Source organism: Lissotriton vulgaris, chromosome 8 (assembly GCF_964263255.1).
Source record: "Lissotriton vulgaris chromosome 8, aLisVul1.2, whole genome shotgun sequence".
Lineage (NCBI taxonomy): Eukaryota > Metazoa > Chordata > Amphibia > Caudata > Salamandridae > Lissotriton > Lissotriton vulgaris.
Window position 1 is genome coordinate 983318044 of NC_141696.1, and position 18348 is coordinate 983336391.

The 18348-nt window shown below is 45.0% G+C and overlaps 1 protein-coding gene across 12 annotated transcripts in view; it reads left to right on the forward strand.

Annotated features, from left to right (window-relative positions):
- MYCBP2 (MYC binding protein 2) overlaps positions 1–18348 on the forward strand; it is a 2065574-nt gene that overhangs the window by 1584622 nt on the left and 462604 nt on the right. For all 12 annotated transcript variants that reach the window (XM_086934832.1, XM_086934837.1, XM_086934835.1 and 9 more), the window contains one exon: positions 8194–8354. In XM_086934832.1, coding sequence (XP_086790958.1) covers positions 8194–8354 — 161 coding nt within the window. The remainder of the gene's footprint in view (positions 1–8193; positions 8355–18348) is intronic.

Sequence of the window (18348 nt, forward strand, 5' to 3'; positions counted from 1 at the left end):
TTATAAATAATAAAGAGAGGTCCCCTTAACAAGGGAAGGGGGGATATTGTTCAATACCTTGCAGAAGACAACAAAAAGAAAAGATTCTTTCATTTCATAAAACCCTCACGCACCCAAGTTTCCCCTTGGTGGTATGCTTCATCATTGGGTCCATCCCTGCCCTCTATGTACAGGGGCATGCTGCTACCAACGTATAGGCGGGAGCACTAAATTGTTAAATAGAGGAACCTCGCCGCTACCTGGATTCCGGTAAGAGCATGCACAAGTCAAGTCAAGTCAAGTCATGGAATTTGTATAGCGCACTACATACCCAGAGGGTTTCAAGGCGCTTAGGAAGGAGAGGAGGGTTACTTGTCAAATATCCATGTTTTAAGTTGCTTTCTGAATGCTAGGTGGTTCTGGGTAAGGCGAAGGTACGCGGGGAGTGAGTTCCATGTTTTGGCAGCCAGGTAGGAAAAGGATCTGCCTCCCATGGTGGTCTTGTTGATGAGAGGTACAGTGGCGAGGGCTTGGCTGGAAGAACGTAGTTGGCGGGAGGGGGTGTAGAAGGACAGTCGTGAGTTGAGGCAATCTGGTCCGATGTCGTAGAGTGATTACTCTGGTATCTAAACACCAGCTAAACATTTTTAAATAGACATTCAAGTCAGCCTTATAACAGAGACTTCTCGTCATGGAAGAGAGGGAAGCTAAACGGATAGCTGAAATAAATGATTTATTTACAGCGACAGTCACGCCACGCACAGAGAGGGGAAAACTGCAACGCCAACCAATACCAACAAAGACATGTTAAAATATTGGGAACGTCTCTTTAAAAGAGAAATAAATAAATGGTGGGAATTGTTAGCACTACAAAAATATGTCGAAGTTAAACAGATTCCACAAAATCTGCGCCTCACACTAATGCCCAGCCATCAAGACACAAGTGGCGATTTACTCCAGGAGTGGGGGGGAGCACTTATTGGATTCTTCAATGGGCTTAATGATCATCTTGATAAAGCACATTGAAAAAGTCCTGAAGGAAATAAAAAACGAATTAAAAACGGTAGAAGAAGAAATAAACAAACTATCTCTCACCGATGAACAACAAAAACTAAAATCAGACATCTTAAAAAACTTGGAAAGAAATGAAGCACGCGTAAAATCTCGCAAGCAATACAAATTCCAAAGAAAGAAAGCTGATTTTGAAGAAGGTCGCATATTTACCTTTGGAAAACAATATGAACAAACGAAGAATAAAACATCGAATAAAAGAGGGGATGAAACATCGAGTTTTGACTCACTCTCAAGTGTCGAACTAAGTGAAACGGAAGAAAATACCGCAAAGACTTCTGAACAGATGACAAAAAAATCAAATTTTTTAACGGAAATGCGGTTAGCATTAGAACAACAACACAAAGGAGGACAGCCCAGCAGAGGCAGGGGACGGCCCAGAGGAGGCCTAAGAAAGCAAGACTGTAGCAGGGTTTCCGTTCTCCCACAGAACTGTGCATAGAGATCTAGAACCTCAGTGAGTTAGGATGATCCAAAAACTCATCTCAGTGTCAGAAATCTCGTTACCTAGCTAGCTACAGTGTCTCATGGATCATTATGGAATGATCCATGTATTAGACAAACCAGAACATGATCTTTAGAATACCTCAGGAGTCGTGGAACACATGAACACTCTTTCGTTATATAATCATTTCAAACCAAAACTGAGAGTCAAAGAACACAAGTGCAAGTTTGAAATATTTATTATTCAATGCAAAGTTCTCAAACGCAGTATCTTGTATAATACCAAAATGCAGATTATAAAAATCAGAGTCAGCAGCATAGTCACTAATCCATAGTAAGCAAAAGGTGCTAGCATGTTATAATGCAATTTCTATAGAAATCTATATCACCTATATTTCGCGCACCCTATCTAGCATATTATATTATATCTAAGAAGGTCTCATTCGGGCTTTAGCAGGGCGGCCCCATACCTCTCAATGTCAGTAGGAGCAGTTCACATCAACCGCTACCAGCTCTCTTCATGCGCAGCACCAAGTGTCTACGTTCATTCCGTGTAACTCTATCTTAAACCCGCGTAGAGCCCAAAATGTTGGCATCAACATTATTTGTGTTATGTCTAATGTGGTGCGAGGATCAAACCTTGTGTTAGGTTAATTTCAGAGTGTGCAGCTCTCAGTGTGCAGACAGTTGTACCAAGTGTACCAGGCAAAGCTGATAGCATAGAAATAACATATTATTCTCAAATAAACCACCTCACCGCTTCTAGGGCGAAGGCGACAACAACAAGTATGTGTCGTGTGCAAAACTGAAGCCGAAGGAAAAAAGGCTGTTTAAACATGTAATGCACTCATGCTAACTTAACACAATATATGTAACGAAGTATCCATATGACAAGACGAGGCCAGAGAAGAAGCAAAGGAGGACTCCTGGTCTAAGGACAGATTGAGGCAACCCCGACGATAATGGTCTCAGAACAAAATGCAAAAGAACTGAACATAATCAACCTCTCAACGAGGATTCTAACAGTAACTGAAAACGACATATTGAAAAAAGGATGACATTTCTGCCCCACCTCACACATGAACCTTGCAGAAACGCAAGTGGATCTATACAAATACACTCGCAAACTAAAACTGGCAAACATCTACACCGAAAAATCCATACAAACTATAAAACCCAGCGGAAAGCCAGACATTGCGCTCAATGTGGAAGACATGGAAGGACTGAATACCTTAATGACAATGGGCACCACAACATTATCACAGGAGGAACAGGCATTGATAGCAGTAGAAGAAACAATGGAGATATGGAGGGAGCCAGTGAGAGCAGTTTAAAACAAAAATCAAAATTTAACCCGACATTACCACCAGGAAACAAAATTGATGTATTTCAAGAACTAGTAGTGGAAGAACTATACAAAATAAAACAACAAAAAAGACACCACAACCTGACCAGAAAAGAAAAAGAAACTTTAAAACAATTGGCAGAAGACAAAAATATAGAAATAAAACCTGCCGATAAAGGAGGTAATATTGTGATCATCAACAAAACAGATTATGTGGAGGAAGCCCAACACCAACTGAAGGACTTCAGTTGTTATCAATTTCTAGAACAAGATCAAACAAAGGCGTTACAAAATAAAATCACAATTCATCTTGAAGAATGGCTTCAGTTGGGCTTAATAAGTGAAGAAGAACACAAATATATGAGTAACAAATTTCCCACATTACCCACTTTTTATTGCCTACCGAAAGCTCACCAGAACCAAGAAAAACCACCGGGCAGGCCGATTGTGTCGGCCAATAACTCACTACTAGAAGGAATCTCAAATTACATGGATCAATTCCTGGCTCCACTAGTGAATGACTTCAGATCCTACTTAAAGGACACGACTGACCTTCTGAAAAAACTTCAGATTAAAAACCACCTACAGTGCGGAAAAACAACAGCTCACAAAAATAATTAGGAAACATTGGGGGGTCTTAAAATCAGATCAAACCTTAGCTAAAATAATTGGAGATCATCCACAAGTCACATTTCGAAGAGTCAAGAACGTTGGAGATCAACTGGTCCATAGCCACTTTAAAGAGAAACCTAAAACCACATGGCTACAAAGACCAGGTTTCTGGCCATGCAGTCAATGTAAAGTCTGTAGAATCGCAACTGCCACAAAAGAAATTGAAATACACAAGGGAAAGAAATGGAAGATAAAGCAACATCTAACCTGCAAAAGCACACATGTAGGTTACATGTCCCTGTGATAAGAGATATATTGGCAGCACAATTTTTGAGGTGAAAAAGAGGATACTAGAACACACAAGAGCTACCACTCATAGAGACTACTCGAATGCCATTGCAAAACACATGGATAAATGCCACGACAACAATTGGGAATCATTAAGATACTGCGCTATCGACCAACTAGCCGAATCAGAGAGAGGAGGCAATCGCAGAAAAGCCCTCCGACAGAAAGAATCTAAACATATCATCAGCTTCAGGACCTTAGACCCGCGAGGCCTGAACCAAAGTGAAGAATTGCATGTTCACCTATAAGAAACACAGTAGCAGGACTAAACCGTTAAGAGAAATATTAAACACTCACCAGAGAGTTAAAATACAGTTGACCAAGAGAATGAACAACAATAAAACTGATACAAAAAAAAGCTACACATCGAGTATTGGAAACTCATTGGACAAGAACGTGACACTATCTGTGGCATAAAATGAATGCTCACTAGAGAGACTAAAGAGAGACTCAGCAATGCGATCACTAAAAATATGTTAATTATCCATTTAAATGCTTTATAAAACTCTTCCAAGTGATTGAGTACTATTAGGAGCACTTTGACCCCCCCCCCCCACCTTTTTTTAATTTTAGTGGTAACATCGAAAGATAAACGAAAAACTACATCACCCATAATGCATTTGCATGTAAAAGTTTTTTTCAATTGTGCACCAAACATACAAGAAGGTATTTTATCTCTACGGGGGTGCATCATTGTCGTTAAGGACGGCCCCTACTCTACTGTGGTTTCATCTCAGTCGGTGGCAGCAGTCCGAGGGGACTCGGTGAGGTGTTCGTGACATTTGGAACTTCCAATGGGAGACACCTGTAAACACTCACCTGCAGAACATAAACCAGCCCGCACCAACGTGTTTTCTCTGCTCCCCGTGCCACCAACCTGGAAATATGAACATGATGTACTCTGGGAGTTCTAGTTGGGACATTTCACACAACGATCAACAGGTGTGCTGAACATTTACCTACATTGGGGGAGGTGAATTAAGGGCGTGGCAAGCATCCAAGAAGGAACAGAATTGTGAGAACATGAAGCAGGACTCCATGCAGTGCAGGGCGCTGAGGAAGGCTTTGTGCTGAAATGCATTCGCCGCCACTGCGTTGTTCTGAATTAAACGTGCTTCCTTGCTGAAATCCCCTCTTGCCTCTGATTTCTTCTTGTGGGAAATTTAGCGACATATGTACTGCGCCAGCCAGGGGTGCAGAACAGTTGGCCCTGCTGCATTTGTGACCCGGACTTCCTACTGGCAACACGTTGTTTACAGCGTTTTCACGGCTCGGGGTACCGAGATGTCCGGAGACTGCCGATCTGGGTGAAGCCGATTTGGGAGACTCGAGGTATTTTATCTCTACGGGGGTGCATCATTGTCGTAAGGGACGGCCCCAACTCTACTGTGGTTTCATCTCAGTCGGTGGCAGCAGTCCGAGGGGACTCAGTGAGGTGTTCGTGACATTTGGAACTTCAAATGGGGGATACCTGTAAACACTCACCTGCAGAACTTTAACCAGCCCGCACCAACGTGTTTTCTCTGCTCCCCGTGCCGCCAACCTGGAAACATGAACATGATGTACTCTGGGAGTTGTAGTTGGGACATTTCACACAACGATCAACAGGTGTGCTGAACATTTACCTACATTGGGGAGGTGAATTAAGGGTGTGGCAAGCATCCAAGAAGGAACAGAATTGTGAGAACATGAAGCAGGACTCCATGCAGTGCACGGCACTGAGGAAGGCTTTGTGCTGAAATGCATTCGCCGCCACTGCGTTGTTCTGAATTAAACGTGCTTCCTTGCTGAAATCTCCTCTGGCCTCTGATTTCTTCTTGTGGGAAATGTAGCTATATATATATATATATATATATATATATAGCTTGCTTGCTGACACTAAGCGGGAGGGGCACAAGGTATTTAAATCTCTGACTGCGCCCATTCTTGCTTGAACCATCTGGCGCTGATGAAGGCAACATACAACGCCGAAATGCATTCGCCCTGAAAGATTGGTTTACCTGCTGATTAAAGACGTCTCCGCTGTCTCCCCGTGTGGCCTCGAGGTTCTGTGCATATATATATATATATATATATATATATATATATATATATATATATATATATATATATATATATATATATATATATATATATATATATATATATATATATATTCATATTCTTTACTAGTTAATCTGATTATGTGGGGGTCCGTTTGAGAATTTTCCATATCCCTAAACTCATTTGTTGACTACTGCCTCATAGCTGCTAAGCTTACTTTTATCGAGAGTGAAAAAGAAGAATTAAGCTTGGGTTGTTCAGTGGTTCTTCTAAGTTTCCTTGCCTAGTTTCTCACAACTTTGATAAACTTGTAACATTTGTGCTTTTTGGCTGCAAGACCTAAAAGAGAAGGACATCAAAAATAATATTAGGCAAAGTACCCTCCTGAAAGGGGTACTGGGTTGATCTTTTTCAGGGAGAACATTTTGCCAATCTCCCCACAGGGCAATAGAAAAAAAAAGCCTTTGCCCAGGAGTTAAAATAACGCTGTTGCCACCACTCACCTCTTAGCATTGCATATAATAATCCCTCAATTTGGGACACCCCCACATTGCAGAGCTAAGTCCCTCTAAGAGCTAAACCTTGTTGTTTAATTCCAGTGTATTTATATAGTGTTTTCAGTGGTGGAAAAACACCGAGTCCAAGCCATGCAAGAACTTCTGTTCCAAAACTTGGCAATGCCTTTTCTGATGAGTACACATATTCTCCAGAAATTCATTACTGTCCTCCACTGTCACCCTGTGCAGAGTCGCTTTTACTCTTTGTAAAATTGTTTCATTATTCTAATACCTCCAATGAGAGGTCCGGCCCTCAGTGGTGCAAGGTAATTAGGCATGAACTGTCACAGATGTGAATGTAGACTTTGTGACCTAGTTATGCCTGGACCCATGGCCAGGTACTTTGCTAGAAGTCCGCAAACACTGAAAGGTTCTTAAAGTGGGTATCTTTGCTAGGGATTCTCCTAAGATAAGGAAATGTAGGGACAATTGAGAACCCATCTGAAATAGATTTTCTTGCCATATAATATTATGAAGGAAGAAAGTAAACTCAGTCCCCACATAAACCTATGTTAGGAACTATTTAAAGTTAATGCAATTCTTGCCTTCCCTCACATGTGATTAATGATGTTAGTGGAAGAGCAAAAATGTGTGTAATTGCGTGGATTAGTTTACAGCATCTTGTCATTCTGCCAATACCACAGTGCTTGGGCACTAACTAGGTCCATCTGGACCACATTTTTGATGGAAACAGGATATTGGCATCCATCATGCTTGTGAATGTGAAAAGCAAGGCATGGATGTGTGGCAGAAAGGATTATGATAACTTCAAGGATTCCTCTGTGTTGCTGCATGAGGTCCTTAGTTCCCCTATGTGCGATTCAAGCATAGTCCATGTAACCTGGGCATTCCAAGTAAACTGCACTCAAAGCCAGATTCCTTAGCCTCTGCAATCTGGTTTTATAAAAGTCCCAAACAGAGAAATTTTCTTCCAATTACATGAACACTTGGAAGAGAAGTTGAGAACCTTAAGCTCTGACAAAGTGCTAAATCCATTGGGAACATAATGCATGCAATTCGGCCGTTTCACTTTTTTCACGTAAGGGATGAGGCTCTTGTGTTCCATTTCCAACACTTCAAACTTGCTGAATAGAAATATGAATGTAAAACAGACGCTTGCTCAGAAGTAGTCATCTAGTTTGGCCTTAAAAAACATTGTGGTATTATTCATTATTCAAACAGCCTACCCTAAGGATTTCTAAAATGTAAATGTTCACTATCAGGGAGTTTCTCAGAGTGCCTCTTTTTCTCACTGTGACGTAGTGGTTTACTCTACCCTGTCAATTGTTTTATTTAGGAGAGGTTCTTGTGTGTTTCCCAACTAATGTCTATGCCTCCTGCAGAGTTGCAATGTCTGACTGTGTCCTGTGATATTCTTTCCCCTGTCATTTTGTTCTTTTATTCTGATCTCCACTACTCTATCACTTTGTTTTCATATTTAGTCTGTCTCAGCAATTTTCCAGCATGCTTTTGCTTCTTGTCATCTGTTTTTTTAGTCTCCCAATATATATATGACTGTTTTCTGTCCTTTTTACCCACAAGGTGTAATCTGTTTTTGCCGTTTGATTTTTTCCCAGCTATATTTTGCCATGATCTTTACAGTTTTTTAACTATATTTTCCATATTCACTACTCTTTGGAATCATTTTTCATTTGGCCACAGCTTTTGCCGTCTCGGTTGTTCTTTCCCAGCTGCCTTTTACTGCGGTGGAAATTATTAAATTACATAGGTATGTTACTCTCGCTCAGAATATTATGCACATCAGTAACCCGATTAATATGTTTTCCTTTTCAGGAAAAGGATACAAGAGTGTGCGAACACCCACTATCAGACATAGTAATTGCTGGAGAAGCAGCACAGCCATTGCCTTACACTTTCCACCGTCTGCTCCAGACCATCTCTGATCTTATGATGTCCCTACCTAGTGGAAGTTCATTGCAGCAAATGGCACTTAGGTTAGTATCATATTCTTAAATCTTTGTTTGATGCAAACGATGAATAGTTAACTCTAAGGTACTTTTACGCCTCCTCTTCACATAATCCTCATACTAAGGAAGTGTCAAAATCCATTATTTTATTATTTTCATCCCACACTAAATGACTTCTGAGCTACATTCTTCACGTTGTCTGAGAATTCAGTTTTCACTATCCATTGTTTGTTGTGAAAATTCGAACAGCATGTGGCGGTTGGTTTAAGATTGTGATTCATATTTAATAAATCTGGACAAACTTGTTTGAACCGGAATAGGCTTTTAGTTCCTGCTGTTAAGGAGTCCATACAACCTTACTGTAGCTCAACGAAATTGTTTATAAACATCAAACAATCAAATTTCATAAATTTAGAAAGGTAGGTAAAAAAACGAGGGAGTTTGTTTCTTTTTGACAAGCAACTTGTTAAGCTTTCATCACATGGATATTTAAAGTATGGTTTAATGATGAGTGGACAATATCAGCATTTAGCTACATCACATTCTAATGAAGTTTGTGCTGCATACGCACTCAAAAGGACCTTCAGAGCCATGTGTTGGTCCATATCTGGAGGCTTTGAATGCTTTATTTATGCCATGATGGTCTCATTAGAATGAGACAGTGCAGAGAATGTCAAAGTAGCTAGATTTGCAACAAAGTAGTCTATTTAGGATGACAATCAAACCTTGCGATAACCCAGGCACAAGTCAGACTACAGGTGTGCTTCATGAAGCGATTTTAGCTGTGGAAGCACCTGGTTCCAAATTCGGTGTGCAGAGATGGTGTCTCTTCTAAGCGTGTTAAGACTTAAACATATTGGGACATGCACATTAAATAATCAGCCCTGGAACAAATACCAAAAGCATGCATTGTGAAGGCTAGGGATGCAAAAAGCCTGGGAGTCAGATAAAAAAGCACATTAGTCTGATTGTCGACTACCATATTCAGAACAAATTGAATTTTCAAGTCTTTCTTCCTATATTTTGTAATAACAAGGATATAAGGCTACATCTTAGTTTGTTTTCCTAGGGGGAGAGACAGTAAACATGGAAATATATGGCGTATGGAGTTTCTTTCCAGTCTGTAAATCTGACACTATTCCTCACTGTGGCTATTCATTCTCTAACTGATAAAGACCATTCCTCCGTGTCCCTAAGCCAGTCTTACTATGTGGAATATGGCCCTCCCGCATTGGATGGCTATTCTCTGCCTGGCCAGTCTGATTACTAACAGGGTCACTCGCTACTGTGTTTTACATTTGATACAGAAGGAGATGCATCCATTGGGAAACCCTTAGCTAGACAACTGTGTATACAAGTTAGTAGTTTGTATAAATCTATCAACTATTTAACCCCAAAATTGAGTGGACACAAATAAAAGTTAATGTGCAGCATAAGATCTGATAGAGACATCTATCCGCAGATTCCTTAACTTAAAATCATCCCCAGGCGTCAGACTGGATCCGGAAAGATTTTGCAGCAGCACCTCTGCGCGCCGGGGGACAGTGCCACACGACCCCGCCCTGACCTCGTCCACGGACGTGACATCAACGAGGTCATATAAGTCCCTCCCTGTGCGCTGACATCAGTTTCCTTATTTTCTGCGTGCTACGCGGATCTGGAACAAGCGGTTCCTCTGGCCTGTTTTCAGGCCCCTTTGACGCTTCACTTCTGGAACAGTGTGCGATGCCTTCGGGCTTTAAAATGTATGCCTCCTGTTCGCGGCAAATGTCCACAACGGACCCACACCTTATCTGCATGTGGTGTCGGGGCGAACACCACGACTCGACGGATTGCGACGCCTGCCAACAACTCAAGCCGAAGTTCCGGCGGGAGCGCCGGATGAAGTTACTTTCGGCTCGCCTGTCCCGGTCGGAGTCGTCACGGCACCCGGCCTCCTCTTCGGTGGCAGGTCCTGTGGCAGTGGGTTCCGTTTGCGGGGGCGGTCGCCGTCTGGTACCTGTGTGCGTCGCTCGCTCCTTCCTGGTAAGTCCTGGCGCGTGTCGCCAAGGTGCTCGACCTCCCTTCGTTCTGTTGTCGGGGGCACTAGTTACCGGATTTCTCTGGACGTGCGCCCCTGGGAGTTATCCCTCCCCTATCTGCCTTTTCCTGGCATGGGGGTGACTCTGAGCCAGATGGCGGCCTATGCTGCGGCCTTTCAGGCCTCCCTTTGGTCCCCTCTTTTCTCCCTGGGGCGTCCTCAGACCCTCAACTACGTGCGGGGTCTCCGGTGGACTCGCCGGGGGGTTCGCCCCCAGCGCCGACCGAGCCCCTTGCCTCTCGGGATGATGGAGATATGCATCGTCAGGGCACGGCCCGGCTGGGTCCCCCTCTTCAAACCATAGCACCGCTACCACGCCGCATAGTCCTGTGGAGCTCCGTGTGGCGTTGCAGGTGGTTACTGGTGCTTTCAGCTGGGCTCTGAGCCCACCTTGGCCTTCCAGACTGGCGGCTGCCTTTTCGGAGGCCGCCTCCCCGGCTCCGTTCCTTACTTCGGAGTCGGAGCCTGTCGTGGTTGAGGCTGAGTCGGTGCCGGTCCGGTGCCGTAGGCTTGCCTCCCCGGCTCCAGCACGGTTCCTTTCTTTGGAATCCGAGCCTGTCGTGGTTGAGTTTGAGTCGGCGCCGGTCGAGGACGCCCTGGCTTCCGGGGTGAGTTCGGCATCACCTCAACGTCCGGCGACGCCGGATCTGTCCTTGCCTCTCCCCCCTTGGAATTTGTGGCTCCGGCAGAGTGACTGCCTCCTCAGGAGCCCCATCAGGACCCTCATTCGTCAATGGGGCTTCCTTCATTTGGACATTGGTCTCACCCTCCGATCATCAGACAACCCCCTTGGGGTGGGAGGCTCAGTTTACAGCCCTCACCCACGGATGAGTTACTTTCCCCTCCTCGGAGGGCTACCGAGGCTGGTGCAGCATTTATAAGAGTTGTTTTCTTGGCCGCCCGCATTCTGAGTATTCAGCCCCCTTCGGTCCCCCTGCCTGTTGACCCTCTGTTGAATGTCCTCCACCACGGTTTGGTGAATGTTGAGCCGCTTTTACCTTTCGAAGCTTCTCTTTATGATGCCCTTTTGGGCACCTGGGCTTGGCCGGCGTCGGGTGATCCAGTGGCTCGTTCTAGCATGCACCTCCACCGCCCTACCCCAAACGATCCAGTTTGCTTATTTGTTCATCCAGACGTTCTGGGGCTTGTTCTGCAAACTGCTTTTACTTCCTTGCCTCCGCTGCTGCTTCCTCCGTCCCGGGAGTCCAGATGGCTGGAGTCGTAGGGTCGTAATATTTTCGCCTCCATTAGCACAGCTCTTCGCTCACTCAATTCAGTGTGTGTCTTGGCTCGAGCTACTACTGCCCATTAGGACTCTGCCAAGTCTCTTCTATCTTCCACCTCTGTGGGCGCTCGTGTTGACCTCCTCCATATTATCTGTGACGGCCGCAATCTGGTGGAATTTACTATCCGCTCGACCCTGGATACCTCTGATTCCTTAGGCCGAGCCCTGGCTGGTTCGGTTGCACTATGACGCCATGCTAGGTTGCGGATGGCCTCTGCCCGGAGAATATCTGAGAATGCCATGTTGAGTTGCCCTTTGATGGGGTCCTTTCGTTTGATACCCACGCCGATTCGGCAGTTCAGCGCCTCCTTGCGGGCTTTCTCCCTCCCCATAGGTCTGTACTTAGCAGGTCTTTCATTTAGCGTCCACCAGTTGGACTATGCGTTTTTGGGCTGGCAAGAAACCTACTGTGGTGGTGTTCCACAGGTTGTTTGTGTTCTGTCCTCTGACTGTGGTTTACCCTGAAAGATGTTCCCCTGTTTTTCTTGGGGGTGTGATATACTCCAGGTGGGGCACATGTATGCAATTGTGCAGCTCCGCGCCAGGCAGGCGTGGAGGTCCTTTTGGGCTCTCTACATCTACTGACGCCATCATCTTACTGTTGGACAGTTTTCAGTGTTGTGCCTTCTGGCGCTACCTCCTACACACCATGGGTGCCTTGCTTGAGCCTTGCGTTTGTGCCTCATTCTCCTGGGGCTCGCCACTTAATAAATTTTTTATATATATATATATATATCTATCCACCCACAGATTGACCGTTGGGTATCACTTTCTACACACCTCCACCTCTCTTTGCTTCTGTGAGGTCTGGTCCTATATCCCCGTTTTTCGTGAAGCAGTTAGGTGCCTTGCCATTGCTCTGCTCAGCGGTGTTATTTCTTAGTACGTTTATAGTGCACTTCAGTGCCTTTTCCTGCATCTTCAGCAATGGGGGTTCTTAGGGTTCCGCTCCCTGGGGTGGACCTCCGCTTCTGGATGCTCTTTTCTTGGGGGTCTTTTCTATCTCGTTCATGTACTGCACAGTCCCTCTCTTCTTTGGGGGTGCATTTCCTCTCCGGGTCTGAGGTGGTGGTCTGGAGATCTGATGTTGTTCTCAACAGCTAAGGGTGTTCTTCTTCACGGTTCCTACAGGCACCTTCAGTGCCTCAGATGTGTCTTTTTCCTTTGGGTGTCGCCCTAATCTGTGTCTGGTGTGCCTGCGGTACAGCTCCTCTGATGAAGGTTGTCCCAGGTGTTGCGCCCTGCGTCTCTGTCTCCCGTGGGTGCGTTCTCCCCTTGGCCTTCAAACTGCCTTGTTGGGCAGTCCCGTACTCATCTTATCTGCTTGGTGCTGTCCGCCCCTGTCGCCTTCGTGTGACTAAGTGTGCACTTGGCGTGTCTTATGTTCTTGCCTGTACTTCTGAGACGTTGCTCAGTTCCTGCCTCTTGCCCTTTGCTTCTTGGATGCTGCCTGTCAGGCCTTCCTTGCGTGGGCTCGCCTGTTAGGCTCTGGTTACGTCCCTCCATGTTGTCCTCTAGCTTTTGTTGGTGTCAACTTAGTGCACCATTGAGCTCTGGGAGTAGTTCTTTGTTATGAACTCTCTCTTCCGTTCTGGGATATGGCTTAGTGCCATTTCTACATCTCATACTCACAGGGGTATTGTCTCGCGCTATTCTGGCAGTCTTGTGACACTTTGCCTCCCGTTGTCTTTTGCTCTCCGAGCTGCTTGGGTTGCTGACTGGCTGCACTGCCACAGCTTTCCCCATAGTCTGTGGCCGGCTCAGTGCTATCGGGCACTTTCTGTTCTGTTGCAGACCCACCTCTCCCTTGGGGTATGGTTGTTGTATCTATTCTTAGGTAAGGAATCTGTGGCTAGATGTCTCAATCAGATGTACTAGTTACTTACCTCTGGTAACGATGTATCTGGTAGAGACGTTGTCTAGCTGCAGATACCTTAACGCTCACCCATCCTCCCCGTTCTGCGCGGACCTTGCCAGGTGGACTTCTCCACTTTGCCTCCTTTCAGTTGCCACTGGTCTTCATCCGTGGAGCTCAAATTGGTGCGACCCTTTTAAGAATTGCCATATGCAGCCGCCTCCCTCCAGGTGGCTTCTCTTCCTGTAGAGTGGTGCTTTTTGCTTCATCTTCACCAGTAGATTCTTCTTCACTTTCTCTGCATTCCTCCACTCGGGTCCTTCAAGTGTGGGGTCTTCTCCTGTTGCTTTCCCTCCCTCCCGCCTCCCCCATCGACTTAGGGCTCTTGTCTCCTCTACAGTCGCCTTCCATTACTATAGGTGAAGTGCAGTTCTTGTACTGCCTTCTCGCAGTAGATTGTTGTTCTTCCTGTGCTCCGCCCTTGTTCGCCAGCACAGTTCTATGTTGTAATAACAGTCTACCTTTTGTCTGTCGAGATACTCTTCCCTGGTTACTCAGCCTCTGGGGAGGGACCATGCTTCGCTTTGCGAGGCTGTTTCTTAGAGCGATGCTCTGCCATTACTTCTTGGTTTGTTAGTAGACAGTGTCTGATACTGTCCTTTATGATGGTGTTATGCACCATCCCATTTCTTTGTTATACAGATTTTTTCCTCCTTCGCACACTGTTCCCATACTTTCACAGTTTTGTTGGTGGCTCCACGTTGTGCTGTGGAACAGTGTCTCCGTAGAAAACTGATGTCAGTGCGCCAGGGGGGACTTATATGACCTAGCTGACGTCACTTCCATGGACGGCGTCAGGGCGGGGTCTTGTGGTGCCGTCCCCCAGGGCGCAGAGGTGCTGCTGCGAAAAAATTCCGGATCCAGCCTGACGCCTTGGGATAATTCTAAGGTAAGAAATCTGCGTCTAGACAACGTCTCTACCAGATACGTCGTTACCGAAGGTAAGTAACTCGTACATCTTAACTACTCCTTGCCATTTAATAGTAAAGAGATGATTAATGTCCCACTTGAAGAAGGTTCCTAAGCTAATTACGTTAGTATCAATGCTGTAATCGGCCATTCACTGTGTCCAATTCTGGAAGTGCCAATCTTCATGGTAGTAACATGATTCAACAAACATTTTCAACAAACATAAATTCAGAAGTTATAGATAAAAAGCCCACTGCCATGTCCTTTTCTACTATCCCTTTATAGAAGAGGCAAAAAGTAAAAAATGCCACCCTTTTTACACCCCTTCATATTTGGTTGGTCCTATACACTGATAAATTCACGTTCTGATGGATATTTCCACCTGCAGACTTCCTTTCCTCTCGAGTCCTCACCTATTAAATCTCCTCCAGGTGAGAGACTGCACCAGGGAGGTTAAAATAGCTCTCCTGCACCCATAGGTGTTGCTTTAAGATCCACCCCTGGATGTGTCATCATAGTCATATAAGGTTCCAGACCATCACACTTTATCCTTTTTCTGTGCCCTTCCACACAGGTGCCAGATTTGCTCTTGTCAGAACATTTTCTCTATATTCTTAACATGCAGTTTTTTCAAGAATGTCTACCCTCAAAATTTCAGATTTTAAAGCATGTCGCTCCTGTTTTGCTCTTGGACCCCCCTCAATGTCTGTCTATTCTTTCTTGGACCCAAGCATGACTCCAAATCATGTGCAAAAGGTGACCTCGTGCATGCCAAGGCCATCAAGGAGTGAGAGGCCAAACTCTTCATGCTGAGCGCACAGGATAACACAGGTCCTGCTCAGATCCTGTTGTCCTTTGCCTTTAACCAGAAAGTCATCGAAGAGGACCATTACCACAACTACTCTATGAAGATCAAGAAGAAGAGTCACTTGGGCTTCTCAATGCTGATCCCTTTCACAGGGTAGGTATTCCAGCCAGCAGCACTGCAGTCTAATTCAGGCTTTGATGTCCTCATTAGAGCCAGCTTTGGTGGAGATGGACCTGATGCTGGATTTTTCCTTGGTACCAGAGCCCCTCCTGCTTCTTTCGGGGACTTTCCAGATCCTGGTGCTGTCCCTGAAGAAATTTCAGATTTAATTCCAGTCATGCTGGCCCTCTCTCACTTGAATAAGTCATTGGGTGCCTATCTGGGCATCTGCCAGCTGGTCAACTCACTTCACCCTCTTCCTGACACACTTCTGGATGACATCTCACCCTTCCCTAAATGGGCCCCTTGAGCCAGCACCTACTTCAGATCAGCTAAAAAAAGTTGAAAGCTGAAAAGGAGCTTGAAATTGAAGGAAGAGTTTCCCTACAGACCTTTGCAGCGCAAAGAGTAGTTTGGAAGACTGGAGGAGTTGTGTGGCTCTGATTTTAGATCCATTCAGATGATAAACCTCGTGTGCCATGATGATAATGACAGCAGTGATACAGGCAACCTTATCCCACACACTGGAATAGATGCTGGTGACAAATTGTTCTATTGGATGTCAGTGGCCTGGATACCTCCCTGAAGGTGGACCTGGAGTTTCCATCTAGGCCTCCAACAAAGAAAGCGTCCTCATTTACCAATTTTCTTCCCACACCTGCATGCATCCCTGGGTTGCCTTTACTTATGAAGGAGAATAAGATTAACCTATTTACAGAACTCCTGCAACCAGCATCTGTCTGCGTTGAATCCTTTCTTTTTCACAAGCACTAATAGGTCCCATTTTGGTCACATGAAATGAAACAAACCAGCACCCTTATTCCTTTGCTATGCCTCAGTATGACCTTAACTTGGTGCTAATGTTCTAGATAGATTTGCTCTTTGAGCTTATTAACTTGTCTTTTTCTGCTGCTTACTTTAAAGAATATTATTAAAAGCCATTACCTGGGCTCAGTTTGTTAGCGAGCTTCAGACTTTGTGTGTTCATCCTCTTTTCACCACATTTTACAGGCAAATTGCTTTTTATCGCCAAGGCTTCTCACTTGCTTCAGGCCAGTGCATTACTCTTTTAACAGTCTACCCATCTTTTCCCTCCATGAAAAAGGAGGAGACATTGCATCACATCATTCCTCGCTGGGCCCTCAGTTTTTACATTGCCAGGACCCACGAGTAGCAGATTGATGATCAGTTTTTTCTTGGCTATGCTTTTTTTCCAATAAACAGACTATTTCTATTGGATTGTGTTGTGCGTCACGATCTGCTACACTCTGGCAAGAAGGAGCCTTCTAATGGCACTTGGGTCCATTCCACCAGGGAAAGGCCGCCTTTGAGAGTTGTAAGAGGTGTCCTGGACATCTGCCCGCTACACTGTGGATTTGGTTCCATACCTTAACCCCTTGGCTGCGGGGTGTTTCCCCCTCCTGTGCGGGGGGAGGGGGCCATACGCGGTGCCGCTGAGCTGAGCTTGTTACAACAACAGCAGTTTTGGAACGTTCAGCACATCGGGGAAATTATCCCCGCGTGTGAGCGTTCCAACGGCTGTGACGAGCTCAGCTCGTCATGAGGACAGCTCAACCGTCCCTCATGACGAGCTGAGCTTGTCAACAGCACACAAGGGGTTAAACAGGCATTGTTGCTTGACTTGGAAGTCTGCAGTGATGGTCATTTTGCCAGCTCTGTTGTGGGACTTTCTGGCTCTACAATATCCTCAAAGCCTCCACCTGTGGGTACTCCTTGAGTATTGAGTCAAGAGGTAAGATAGCTGCAGACGGAAATATCCCTCAGAATAACAAGTTACTTGTCGTGGTGCAGGACACTGGATATTGGTGTCATATAAGATGGGTTAATGAACACTATAATGATGCCCCCCTCCTCACTTATCTAGGTGCCATAGTAATGGAACAATTTGCCAATCGAATGTGACTGGGTTTAGGCTACAGAGGCATACAAATAGGCACAAAAACTCACTATATATACTATACACTGATGACCTCCTGCTAATCTAAGACTAATCAATGGCAATCCTAGATTGGGCGATTGAGGCTCTAGAGAGATTATGTGGAGCCTCTGGCCCTAAAGTGAACTGGGCTAACTCCAGCATATGCCAAATCCAACTAAATATGAAGTAGGCATTAATCTTAAAAGTGAATCCATCACCCTACAATACTAAGGAGGTACAGGTGGGTCAGGCAGAAACAAATCTAATCAATATGAAAATACAATCAGTTGTAGCTCTGTTAAGATGTCATGGTAATGCTGTCTCGCTTACTATTTTTCTCTGCAGCCTTCCCAGTGAGGATACTCCGTCATCTCCTTTGGGAACTGGATATAATGGCACATTATGCGTAATGTAGGGATAAAAACAAAGACTCAAGCTCCCAGTCTCCTATGAGATTTAGCAGGCCCAGACTATGAGTTATCCTATATTGCTGCGACATTACAGTGAGCAGCAAGATGGATGATTAGATGAATGAATATAGATTAAGAACAAGGTACAAGAGCAGTGCCATTTGCACTCTAACCGACTTAGCGACCATCCTAATGAGACACAGAAGAAGGGTGGGCAACCTGCATAGTTTATCAGGAGCATGTATACACTACTGGGAACTTAGACTACAAGGACACACAAAAAGATCCATGTCTCCTGTTACAGGGATTAGCAGCCCCCCAACATAGAAATTACTGGGAGGGACTATCAACACGGAAGGAGAAGGGTATTCAGCATTTTGGAGACCTATGAGTGGGAATCATCTTCAGACTTCCCAGATTTGACTAGTGAATATACATGGAAGGTGGAATGCACCGAATCGCACTTACACAGAGGGCTCCAATTGATACGTTCAACCAGAGACAGAGCAGGGCTAT